This window comes from Stegastes partitus, unplaced genomic scaffold (genome assembly GCF_000690725.1).
Source record: "Stegastes partitus isolate 25-593 unplaced genomic scaffold, Stegastes_partitus-1.0.2 Scaffold1259, whole genome shotgun sequence".
Lineage (NCBI taxonomy): Eukaryota > Metazoa > Chordata > Actinopteri > Pomacentridae > Stegastes > Stegastes partitus.
The window spans coordinates 202,797-216,023 of NW_007578990.1; the positions used below are offsets into that span (position 1 = coordinate 202,797).

General features: G+C 42.8%; 1 protein-coding gene across 1 annotated transcript in view; it reads left to right on the forward strand.

Moving 5' to 3' along the window:
* Positions 1-12,309, forward strand: part of capn7 (calpain 7) — a 20,244-nt gene extending 7,935 nt beyond the window's left edge. The window contains exons 11-21 of the mRNA XM_008297934.1: positions 143-249; positions 396-516; positions 1,022-1,166; positions 1,598-1,697; positions 1,815-1,950; positions 2,076-2,151; positions 2,453-2,598; positions 4,601-4,663; positions 4,937-5,067; positions 8,007-8,099; positions 9,419-12,309. Coding sequence (XP_008296156.1) covers positions 143-249; positions 396-516; positions 1,022-1,166; positions 1,598-1,697; positions 1,815-1,950; positions 2,076-2,151; positions 2,453-2,598; positions 4,601-4,663; positions 4,937-5,067; positions 8,007-8,099; positions 9,419-9,563 — 1,263 coding nt within the window. The 3' untranslated portion in view covers positions 9,564-12,309. The remainder of the gene's footprint in view (positions 1-142; positions 250-395; positions 517-1,021; positions 1,167-1,597; positions 1,698-1,814; positions 1,951-2,075; positions 2,152-2,452; positions 2,599-4,600; positions 4,664-4,936; positions 5,068-8,006; positions 8,100-9,418) is intronic.
* Positions 12,310-13,227: the final 918 nt, after the last annotated feature.

A 13,227-nucleotide genomic window follows, 5' to 3' on the forward strand; every position in this document is an offset into this window, starting at 1 on the left:
GTGCCACTAAGATACCATCTTTTTAGGACTATTTAACCATGACTGTCATTTTGACTTCAAACCAAAGTTTGATGCTTCTTAAGACATAAGGTTATGAAAAGTCAGATTTTTAAAAAGATATATATTATTCCTCTTTTTACAGAATATCGATCTGCATGCCCTCACTGGCTGGATCCCTGAACGCATCGCTATGCACTCTGACAATCAGTCATTCAGCAAGGACGACACCTTCCGCATGCTCTTCCAGAGGTGATCAGCACTCAAACACACACAGAGATAGTTATTTTATTAATATATAATGACTTCTCCACCTCCCTTCCTTTTGTTCTCCCCTGGCTAAACCAACCTCTGTGTTTATTCTCCCTCCGTATCTTCTTCACCCTCTCCTCTTTCAGGTTTCACAGGGGTGATGTTCTCATCACCACGGCAACAGGCGTCATGACAGAGGAGGAAGGGGAGAGATGGGGTTTGGTGCCAACACATGCCTACGCTGTTCTTGACATCAGGGATTACAAGGTTAGCATCAGCATATCATTACACATGCTAATATTTATTCTGGGAGAGTATGGAAAAACCTCAGGCTTTATGACATTTAGTACACAATGTCCCTGCTGCAGAGCTGCGGTCCTGACAATTACAAGCGCTTTAGGCAAACTCAGCCTCTCAACTGGAATACAATGATATAAATGCAGCTTTTCTAATGAATATTTGAGTTATCACTGAAACTACTGAAACACAGTAAGCCTCGTTAGTATAAAATACAATCTGTGCAAGGTGTCTCTTTTAATAAACAAATAAAACCCTGTTGTTTCCATCCTACCTTACCAGTTTAAAGTTTCCCACGTGCACAATAGGGAATCCAAATTGAAAAAAATGCATACAGATTCATAAATCCTGCTGTCAGCTACAATAATTACCACTTCTGGTGAATAATCAAATCCAATTGTCCCTATAGCCTGCAGAGAATTAAAAAGAATTCCTGATCTCTCTTAACCGGTCCGTGGGTGTGTTACTCTTGTAGGGAATGCGTTTCCTGCAGCTGAAGAATCCGTGGAGTCATCTGCGGTGGAAGGGACGCTACAGCGAGCGGGACGAGAAGAACTGGACGCCCGAGCTTCTCAAATACCTCAACTTTGACCCTAAGACAGCACAGAAGTTTGATAACGGTATTCTTTTATTCCTTTTCTCCTTAATGCAGCACCTTCAGTTTCAGCAGAGAAAAACCAAAAAATGCTACGTGAAGTTAAGTTTGACACTGAAGTCATTATTTTCGCTCGTGTCCTTGAACGCATCCCAGAATGTAAAACACTGTCTATCACAGTAAGGCTTTTATTTTATCTCCATGGAAGTGCTTGGAGGGAAATTGCTTTACAAATGGTAAATGTTAGGCCACATAAAAAGTGCAATGACTTTAAAACAAAGCAGAGGTGCTTTAGAATGAAAAGGAGCACGGCTGTTATTAGATCAAGGTTAATGTTGCGGAGGGGGAAAAAATGACAATACAAACAAAACATTGCTGTGTATTTTATCACTTGCAAATTTAACAACTGTTATGAATCACTGTTAATGGATTTTTCCACCTTGTGTTGCTCCCCAGGTGTCTTCTGGATCGCATGGGAGGACCTTTGTCAGTACTATGATGTCATCTACCTGAGCTGGAGCCCTGCACTCTTCAAAGATTCCTCCTGCATTCACAGGTGTGTCTAAAATGTAAAATAATACATGTTAGGGTGAAGACTAGGTTTAAGGATGTAAGGACCTACTGGTTTGAAGTCTCAAGCGTGTTTGGGATCTTGTTTGTTTTCCGTCTGCAGTAGCTGGGATGGGAAACAGGGCCCAGTAAAAGATGTCTACAGTCTGGCCAACAATCCCCAGTACAAGCTGGAGGTCCAGTGTCCAACAGGGGGAGCTGCTGTGTGGGTGCTGCTCACCAGACACATCACTGACAAGGTAGAGACACACAGCTGGAGCACACTGACAAACCAACATCGTGATGTATCCAGTAAGGTGGCACGCTGATATAATAATGACTCACTGTTATCGAATAACTCCTGTTTATCTGTTTGTTTGCGCAGGACGATTTTGCACAAAACAGGGAGTTCATCACTCTGGTCGTTTACAAGACAGATGGCAAGAAGGTTTACTATCCAGGTGAGGTGTGATAGATGCTTTAGAGGACGCTTCTTCCTCTCTGCGCTGTGTGCTGTAGATGAGTGGCAGCAGGAGTTTGATAGCAACACTCTGTCACGCCTTTTTTTTTTCTGCCCAGTAGTCACAAACAGCAAGGACACTTGGAAGAAAGATAATTCTGTTCTGATACATTACTCCATTTACAAAGACCTCAGATGACTTTGAAAGAAATTTAACTCCGAAATAAAACGCCAACAAACTGCGAAGAAAAATCTCAACAAAACCCAAACTGTGAAATGACTTCCCCTGACTTCTCCCACAGCGGACCCTCCTCCTTACATCGATGGCATCCGCATCAACAGCCCACACTATCTGACCAAGATGAGGCTGACCAGCGCAGGAACACACACCTTCACTCTAGTGGTCTCCCAGTACGAGAAACAGAACACCATCAACTACACGCTACGGGTGAGAGACTTTGGTATAAACTTCTGTATGTTTGTTTGTGCTCAGAGGCATATAAGCTATGCTATAAATATGCTGTTTTTCAAGGTTGGTATAGATTTTTAGTACGAGTCATCAAGGAAACAAAGAACTGATATTTGGAACTGGGATACATTTGCAGGAAAAAAGAAAATCTGGGTGTCAAAATAAAAACTTGTGTTTTACATATGTTCAGTTAAAACTGAACTTTTCAAGGCTACTACTCGTGACCTGTAGCCGTCAGATAATGCTGTGGGCAGGACGCTGCTCAAGACCACAGAGTAGTGAAAGGTAGCTGCATCAGAGCCAAACTACTTTCGAGCTAATTTATCTTGTCAGGAATCTGTACAAAAAAATAACAACAGATAAATGCTTAATATGGGCTGCAAGGTAGTTCGGTGGTTAGTGTCATTGCCTCGCAGCGAGAAGGTCACCGGTTCACGTCCTGATGAGGACACCCGGGATCTTTCTGCGTGGAGTCTCCATGTTCTCCCCGTGCAGTGTGGGTTCTCTCCGGGTTCTCCGGCTTCCTCTCACAGTCCAGAAACATGTTGAGGTTAATTGGTGATTGTAAATTGTCCGTAGGTGTGAATGTGAGTGTGCTTGGTTGTCTGTCTCTAAGTGTAGCCCTGTGATAGACTAGTGACCTGTCCAGGTGAACCTGCCTTCACCCTGAGTCAGCTGGGATAGACTCCAGCCCCCCATGACCCTAGTGAGGAGGTGTATAGATAATGGATGGATGTTTCTATTGAGGACATTTCAAAACAAGAACACAGGGCTAAAGCTAAAGTTTACCATTTAGTGTCGTCTTAGAATTGGCTCAGTGTTTCAAATACCAACATTTAAGTATCTCTTTTGTCTGACTCTATTGTGCACCTTTTATATTAAAGACTGCTGATTGTGGGACCATTGTATACTCTGTGGTCTGTTAGTTGATCACTCATCCCATGAAGAAGTTCTTGTTTTTCATTTACTTCGTTGGGATTCTGGTCTTTGCCTGGATGTGGGTTTTCTATGCAGACTGCAGGACACGAGGCAAACTTTTGACACTGATGCATAAACCGTGTCCTCGAGGAATTAAAGCAAACTAATTTCTTTTATAAAGCGAACTCACAAAGACTCAAATGTCTGCGTTATTTTATTTTATTTTTTTAAACTTACGTACTTGCAATAGCATCATGAGGCAGGTGGAGACAATAAGTCCTATTGTCTCCTTTTCCTCTCCATATTAATTCAGATTTTCTGCTACACCTGCTTTGTTTGTCTGAAAAACGTCAGATTCTTGAGTCTAGAGCAGAGGCTTTGAGACTTTAAAGTGTAAATGTGTGTGTGTGCTTGCTGTATGTGTGCACACGTGTGACCTAAATATATATTTTTTTTAGTCATTTATAATTCATGGCCTCCCCTTGCTAACTGCGGCGAGGACCGTGGAGAACTGTTTATACCGAAGTCACTCATTAAAAAACAACATGCACTCTGAGCACGTGCCTGCTGTTCGCCGTGTGTTTGCTGTATCCGTGTGTTCTGTTCGTATCGGCTGCTGTTAACCGCTGCAGGCTCCCTCCCGCTCTTCCCCACTAAGCCGACCGTGAAAGAACGATCTCCTCTCAACCCAGATCAGCATTTCTGTTTCCAAATCATCTCGAAAGTAACTGAACGCTCTCTTCTCTTCTCTTCGCTGAGTTTTCACCAGATATCAAAGCAGGAAACGTGATTTCTTTTCTGATGTTTCTTTTGCAAGAGCGGCGCTGATATGAAAGATCTATTTTGTGAGCTGATAGTCATGAATAAATTAACAGCTTTGTTTGAACGTGTGATATTCAGAATTTGGAAACGTGCTACGCTTCGTTTTACAAAACTGCTGATAATGTAAAGGCCATATTAGCTTGCTTAGTCATTTCTTTTATGAAGCAGTTCCAGTTTAGCCATAAACGCGAAGCATTAAGACCTGTTCATATTTAATATAATGTGTTTTTTCCTCATGTAGGTGTACTCTGGATGCAAGTTCACCTTCTCCAAGATCCCAAATCCCTTCACTCAGTCAAAAAGGGTGAGTTATTTGTACATCGTCAAGTAGACAACTTATGGGTTTTAGCATGTAGTTCAGTTCTTTGAAGTCTTTGGTAATTTAATCAGCTCAACTGGACATCATTCGGAGAGTCTGTTGTGTTCTGTAAACGGAAATAATTTGACTGCGTGCTGTCTTTAATGTAACATCTCTGGTGGAATTTTAATATTTAGGATCGCTGATGTGTTTCTGCTTTCAGCTGAATGTGATTTTTGTTTCTCATTAAGGTGATTTTTGTTTGTGATTCTGCTTCAGATCAATGGCCAGTGGAAGGGGGTCAGCGCTGGGGGTTGTGGGAACTACAAAGACTCATACAAACACAACCCAATCTATCAGATCAACCTGGAGCGGTCCGGACCGCTGCTTGTCGAGCTCCGAGGATCCAGGTCAGACTCGTATCACTTAACTGTGACCTTTATATCTTATTATCACCACTTGATTTGCTCTGAAATCCCATGACTGCTGTCCATCCACATTTTTAAGGTGGTGGAACATCACAGACAAGTTTTTAAATTCGTACTCTACTTCAGCCTCGTAGCTAGAAGATCCCCGGTTCGTGTCCTTGTTAGGACACCCGGGATCTTTCTGCGTGGAGTCTACATGTTCTCCCCATGCAGCGTGGGTTCCCTCCGGGTTCTCCGGCTTCCTCCCACAGTCCAAAAACATGTTGAGGTTAATTGGTGATTGTAAATTGTCCGTAGGTGTGAATGTGAGTGTGCTTGGTTGTCTGTCTCTAAGTGTAGCCCTGTGATAGACTGGTTACCTGTCCAGGTGAACCTGCCTTCACCCTGAGTCAGCTGGGATAGACTCCAGCCCCCCATGACCCTAGTGAGGATTATCGGTGTATAGATGATGGATGGATGGACTCCACTTCATTTCTGCTCTTAGTTGTGTGCTTTGTATGTCTGGGTCAGTTGCTTGGTGCTGCGTGTCGCTGACATTAATAAATGATGAGTTTTAGTGCCAACATCAGCCCAACTTCTACATGTTCTGAAAGATCTCCGAGTGAACAACTAGATTTTATTCCACAGAATATAATTATGAAATTAACCCTCTGTGTTCTTGACCACGTTTTCTTTTATGGATACGTCCGATATCTTGCCATATAAAAATTATATAAACGCTCTAGGACGCAACGAACGGATATAATTTTCATCCGCACAAATGTTTTCAACAAAACTTTTTTTTTTTTTTTGGATTTGCAGGCCACAAACAAAACGGTAAACAAAAGAATCATCTGAGTGCTTTCCAGTTGTTCACAACAGGAGAGAGGGTTAAGACTGACAAAACAAAATCAGACACCTGCAGCTTCACTTCAGAAAAGTCTTTTATGTCTGTAGCAGACTGACGGATATCGTTGCATCTCTATTTTTCTAAAATGTTTTTTCTTTTGTTGCCATCAAGGCCTAGTCCACACATACGTAGGTGTTTTTTTTTTTAAGCAAGGTTTTTTCTCCTTTGTTCTAAAAAAAAAAAAAAAAGAAATTAAATTCCCACAAGCACCGTTTTTAAAAAACAAAACAAAAACAATCATCCACACAAAAATGTAAAAAGCAAAAACTACATGCTGTCAAGAGCCAAAGCATCAGGCAGTAACATCCATAACCATGAAGCCATGTTTGATCATCAGAGGCATGAAAGAAAAAGCCATTACCCGGTCCAATCAGCTATGACACATTAAAGGAGAGGGGATTCATACATGTGGAGTGATTCTGTGTAAACGTATAAAATCCAACGTTAGCACCGGCAGTGGTTTGGTCACATCACACACAATCAGCTCGTGTAAACAAAGGAGCGCACTCTTATGTAACGCATCAAAAACGCTGCTTTCCTGTGACAGCCACACTTTTGATAGCGTCTCAAGCGGCAACGCTCCGTGGGCATGTTTGACATCTATTGAAGGGAAGCTCGACCCTAAAGAATGGACCGCTAATCAATATCTGTCAGATAAATCGCAGTCAGACGTTGTCCCTGAATCGTGCCCCCTCTAAACGTTGTGCTGGTCGTGATGTAACGCTGCTATTGCGAGTGGACCTGAGGCCTGAATCTGCTGTAATGGTGTAAATTTATTTCACTTCATTTTAAATGAGTCTGTCTGGCTTTTTAAAGAACTCATTAGCAGGATGACTCAATGACTTTTCTAATGAAGCATTAGCACATAATGATCCTCTGGCTTCTTCTCTCCGTCTCGTCTCTCTCTCCTACACACACACACACACACACACACACACACAGAGGGATGACTCAGTTGTTGCATTATGTTTATTTCTCAGTCCTTAGGTGACAGGAGACGCTACATTTCACACCGTCTTCCGTTACGTTTACATAATTATTTGCATAACTTGAGCCGTGAAGCTAAATTTGGCCTCTCTGCATTTTCTTGCAGTTAATTAGAAACGAGTGTGACTGTACTGTTGAAGCAGTTACGTGTTTCGCCAGCGTGTACAGGCTGTAAAGAGGTCAGGAAGGAGACTTTGAAAAATAAAAACAGGACCTATTGTACTGAAGCCTGACTCTGCAGCACAGCGAAGCAAACACGACGGGTGATCACAAAGTGTCTGTGTGAACTGCCAGGAGACCGGATGACACCGCGGCAGGATCTGTTTTACTTTTAATACCACAGGCAGGTGTGCATTTGTGATTTCTGACCCTGAATTAATTTCAAGGAGCATCACTGGTGGGTTTGTGGCTGCTGTTGAGAGAAGAAAATGCAGTGGAAATAAATAAACCACATGAGGTCAGGAGCACACCCAGACCTTGTTGTTGTCTTCAACATTCACGCAGTCGCGCGTCATGAATTCATTCTTCAGGGCCGGACCGTTAAAACAGAGCTGCACTGTAGCGTCCTGAGGTGTCTGAGGGAGAATATTCGCCCCTAATGGCCTGAACTGTGGCATGTAGCTGCTCCTGTACACCTGCTCACACTGTGGCGATTATGTGTGGATATTCTGGCCGCAGCGTCACAGTCGTCACTCCCCACCTGCCCTACTCGCTAGATCCGGCTCCATCCGACTCCTTCCTCTTCCTCAAAATTCAAGTTGAAGAGTAGTTGTTCGGGCACAGTTTCGGCGATTTAGCACTCACTGCAGATGGTGCTTGACATGTTTGCATAATGAGACTTCCAGGAGGGCTACAGGCGTCGAGTGTACCGCTCGGTTTTTCACTTTCACAGCCTCTGAATTTTTGTGACGACAGGACACGTAGATGTTGTTTTCCCTCATAGCAAGAAACAGCAAAACTGTGTGACTCTGCCTTGAGCATGAACAGCGTGTGTTGATGTCAGCAGTTATCCCCTCTCACTGTTTTTCTTCTTGTGTGTCTGCAGGCAGTACAGTGTTGGTTTTGAAATGGTGACAGTGTCAACAGTGGGTGATCCGGGCCCAGCAGCCTTCCAGAAGAAGACCAGTGGAGATTACAGGTACCAGCAGCCATCGTGAGCAAGCACGAGTGGAGAAAAAGCACACAGGCCTGCAGAAAGCAGATAGAGCGAAGGTCTGGATTATTCATTCGGCCTGCAGTGGGAACCGCTGCACTCAATCCTGACTTCTTTGCACAGAAAACGTCAAACAAATCACAGGTCACGGTCCGCTTGTTTGCAGCTGTTATTGAAACACAATGTGAAATGAATTCCCAACCTCACTGTATGGACACACTAGATTACAATAGATAAAAGAAACCATAGTCAGTAACGATTAGTGAGACATAATCAGATTTTAATGCTTGCAGAGACAAGAAGGGCATCTCTAATGTCAAACAACCCAGCTACCTTTTGTGTCACGCTGCCATTTTCTAGATATTTACTGGTCAGAATTTGCTTCATGCGGAAACTGTATCATGAGAATTTCAGCTTTATTTTTAGCATCTTGAACGTTGTTGTTGTTGTCGAGGAGACATGTCCGCATTGTATTAAAGTTGATTTGCGACCAACAAAAGCATTTGTGTGACTCGCGATGTGGATCACGTTGTCACAAGACTTTACCCGACAACCGTCCTCGGACCTAACTGGTTTAATCGGGTGTGTCAGGACACGGTCACGTTACGCTCTGTGTCATCCTATTAATGCTCTGCCCATAGGAGGAACTAGAAATGTTTTTTTTTATATTCTGACAGACTTCCAGGAGTTCAGCTTTGACTGAGTGGATGTGGTCGGTTGGTCAGTAGAAACAGTGCTTACAAGAGTACAAACTAGTGAACTTTATTCCCTTCATCATAAGACAGTAGCATGTGTAATACTTCAACTTAATCTCGAAATTGACAGTAGAAATCCAGTATTTAAGAGTTCAAAAAAACTGATAGTTGACTAATTTTACACCTAACACTAATGAATATTTTCTTATAATTGTTCCTTAAATATTGGATCCTGACGCCTCAAAGTGTAAAAAACAACTTTTTAGTGTTTTTTAGTGGACAAACTACCCCAAACAGATATTTATCATTTCTCAGCTGCAGCTTCTTACAGTAGTGAGTAGCCTATTTATCAGCTAATTCCTCCATCCTGACCAGTGAGCATCGGTTTATTACGCTGAGAAGTTAGTTAGTATTTAACCAGGATCACAGACTCCACCTTTAATTCACAACAGCTGAAACTGAGAAGAGGGTTAGCGATCTGTCCATCAGTCTGACACTTAGTGCTTCAGTTCTAATCCCTTTAAACTGACATGTTTGGTTGCCACCCCTCCACACTGATGTTTATGGAACATTAAAACCGCTCTCTCTTTCTATTTGTCTTTCTAATAGATGTGGTTTCTGCTACATGGAGGCGGAGCACGTCCCTGCAGGCATCTACAACGTCATCCCCACCACTTTCCTGCCCAAACAGGAGGGACCCTTCTTCTTAGACTTTGCGAGTACTTCGCCTCTCAAGGTCTCCCAGCTGCAGTGAAGACGGACCTGGAGAGAGCGCGGCGCAGGGATTTGGAGGAGAGTACTTAACATTTCTAAAGCTGCAGTTTGGATGTAACGAGGTGTCGCGACCTCATTAAAGCCCCGGGAGCCCAGGATGTGACTGCTGCTATCCTCTCGCCCCTCTTCTCTCTCCCAAACCTTCGCTAAACGGACAGACTTTGGACTTGAGTTTTGACTCCATGACTCCACGTCTCTGTTGTGAAGAATTAAATTATTGATAAGAAATAACCAAGAGGCACTTCAGCGTGGAACACGACCTGTAACCATCAAACACACGATCACTCGTCTGACCAAGCTGTTCAAAGCTTTCGCCACGCACAAGTCCTCCACAAGATTCAATAATTAGCATCAGTGTCGTTTTTTCTGGTCAGACAGTCAAATCTAACAGATTTCACGAGACATTAGCGATCATACGACCACGTCCTGGACTCGACAGGGTGTGGAAAACACAACAGGGTTGAAGCTCACTGCAAAGCTGATGCCAAGGCTGCTCGGAAGCAGCAGATTCTTCTTCTTCACAGGTTCTGTTTTGCTGCAATGAGCGCCTCATCAGTGAATCACATGTTTAACTTTCACGTACGAATCAAATACTTTTGGCCAAAATCTGGATCTTAGCGGAGACTTTAAATATTTTTTTTCCGCTGTTTCGGCTGTAGGAAGAGTTCATGATGGCGCCTAGATGTCAAGTCAAGTTGAATAAAATAATAAACCAGTCATAACAATAGATGTGGAGGCCGTAGCGTGGATCTGCTGATTGGGGCGCTCATTACTGCAAAACTACTTGAAGAAGAATTACCTTGACACAAACAAGTATCGGATCACTTGATCTGGCTTTCAAATAATATATAAAAACCTGATCAAACTTTCATCTAATTGAGTTCAATAGGCTGCCAAAATCTTTAAAAAAGCTGTTATAAAGTCTGTCAAGCAGAAGGGACGGTTAGTTTCCTCGAATGACCGCGAAGGTTTCTTTATTCTCAGGAGCAGTGCAGCAGAGCAGCACCACAGGGAATCCAGTATGGCAGCAGTTGAATGATGTCTCTTCATGTTGTCCGTGGATGTGACGGCTGAGTGACAAGCATCAGCCTGATTTCACTGACAGGCCTCAGCGTTGCTTCAGCCACACGGCGTAGGTGTTCTACCTGTGTGTATGCGTGCATGAGTAAATGATTGTCACGATCGACCTTTTACAGGTTTAAAAAAAAAAAACAAAAACAACTTACATGTATTGCCAAGTATTCATATTCTGTTTATGTTTTGTTAATGAACTGCACTTTTTTTTTTCTCCATCATTTCTCATTACTGTCAAACAAAAATGTGTAGAAATACTTTGATTTCTTAAAGCCAGAAGCTCATCTTAAAGTTTACGGTGTGGAACATCTGATTGGGGCGACGTCGGCTTTCAGCAGCGTGTCGTGTCCAGATGCTGTTTTTCCCTCTGCAAGGCTTTGCGTCACATGACCCTCTGCCAACGACGTCCGGTGCAATCACGGAGGCTCTTTAGCGTTCTGGTCTTATGAGATCCTGTCGAAATGAACGTAGAGGTTATGCTGCATCCTATGGAAGCAGTCGGCATCAGAACAGTGTGTGCAGACATCTGAAACATGTCTCTCTGAGTCAACACACCCGATGACTCACTGGGACTTTCTCTGCATTGCAACTCGCTGCTTCAACCTTTTTGTTCTCTCTTGCTGTTTTGTTTTGATGGGACTCACAATCTACAGGCCATTTTTTTTAGAATGAAATCTTGACCCTGGGAATAAAGCTCCACTTACTAGCTTTTATTTTAAGCTTCTAACTGCATCCCAGTTTTCATCAGTGAATAAACTTCACTCAGCTGGTGGAGGCTACACGACATCTCCACGGCAGCTGTGCGTTCAGAGAAAGTTCCAGAAAAACCTTGAGCGAAGTCGGATGACTCCAGTTTCGTTTTTAAAATTCAAACTTAAGTAACAGTTGACGCTTGTTCGATGTATTTCAGTCAGAAATGTTCACATCGTAGCATCGATATGTCTGCATGTCTGTGTTCACTGAGCTCGATGCGCAGCTGAAACCTGCTGCCCCGTCCTCGTTCACCGCACAACGCAAATAAAACACTCTGACGTAGCATCTTCACGTTGCTTACGTTGCCTGGAAAAAACTCACAACTTACGGTGACACAAAATGGAAAGGCAGCAAATCCTCACATTTCTGAAGCTGGAACAAGAAATGTATTTGCACAAGTGGTTAATTTATTGTCAAATTTGCTGTTGATGTGTTTTCAAGTCTGTCTGTGTAGATGTGGCTCGTGGCTCTTCATCCGACTCACCAGGGCATCGTGCACTGAATGTGGACAATAGTACTGTAACGTTTTCACAAAAAACTCTGGCTTTGCTGTACAATCAGTTCATTCTAATTTCTAATCCTCAGCGTGACTCAACACCAAGACGACTCACCATAAAAATACTGTCTCTGTTATTCAACGTGTGTTTAAAGGTTGAGATGATCTGCTCAGAGTGGAAAATAGCTTTAAATCCCCATCGCCATGCACCTCTGTTCACCTGTTGATCGATGCTAATTTATTACCACATCCTTTTGTTCAGTCTTTTTACTCATTTGAAGATGCAGCAGGACAATCTTGCAGCAACCTCTTGTATGAATGATGATGTGATGTTTGCAGAACTTGCACTAAATGTTGGGTAGACTGATGTGTTCAAAATTTGAATACAGCCAATTATATCTGCTTCTGCCTGTGTTGTGACTTATTTGTCGTCCTGTCTGTCTTGATGTCACTGTGCCATGACATTCATTTGTCAGTGATAAATACGAGAGATGCGCCGATCCGATACTGGGTTTCGGTATCGGGCCGATACTGGACGAAATTACGGTATCGGATGATTTACTTCACAGCGGTAACTGGCCGATCCGATACCGCCACACACACACACAATCCTGCCTTCCGACACATCCACGTGTTCGTCTGCTCATTGGCTACAAGTTTACAGCATCAGAGAGTGTCTGCAACCCGACTGGTCGAATCTACAAGGGCGGGACTTGTGCGTACCGGGTTAAGTGCACACTGTAGTCTAATTGCAGCTCAAATAAAGCAGCTACAGTTTCACTTTGAGACATGCTTTTGGCTATTTTTTCCTTTCTTAGACAAGCAAAGTCTATGCTTTAATAGTATGAGGCTTTTGATAAAGCCATCTCAAACAAATGTATCCATGCAAATAAGGTATTTCCAAAGAAGTGTAGGAGGAGACATGGTATCGGTATCGGCAGACACTCAAAGTTGAAGTATCGGTATCAGATATCAAAAAGAGGTATCAGTCCATCCCTAGTCAGGATGTACTAAATAGTGCAAATAGTGCAATGCATGCGGTAGAAAACACCTTAGGAAAGCATTTCCTGAAAATGACACATTATGTGTTTTGGCCTGAAAAAAAAAGTCATACTATAGCAGGGATGTCAAAGTCAAACACACAGAGGGCCAAAAAAACAAATTTGCTACAAGCCGAGGGCCGGACTGGTTCAATGTTTATTAAAACACATTGAAATGATTGCACATAGCCTATTGAACCAAGACCTAGCACAGTTTATATTATTTAATGAATTCATCAATAAAGCAACATTTTCTTGTTTTTGGACTGTGTGGGAGGAAG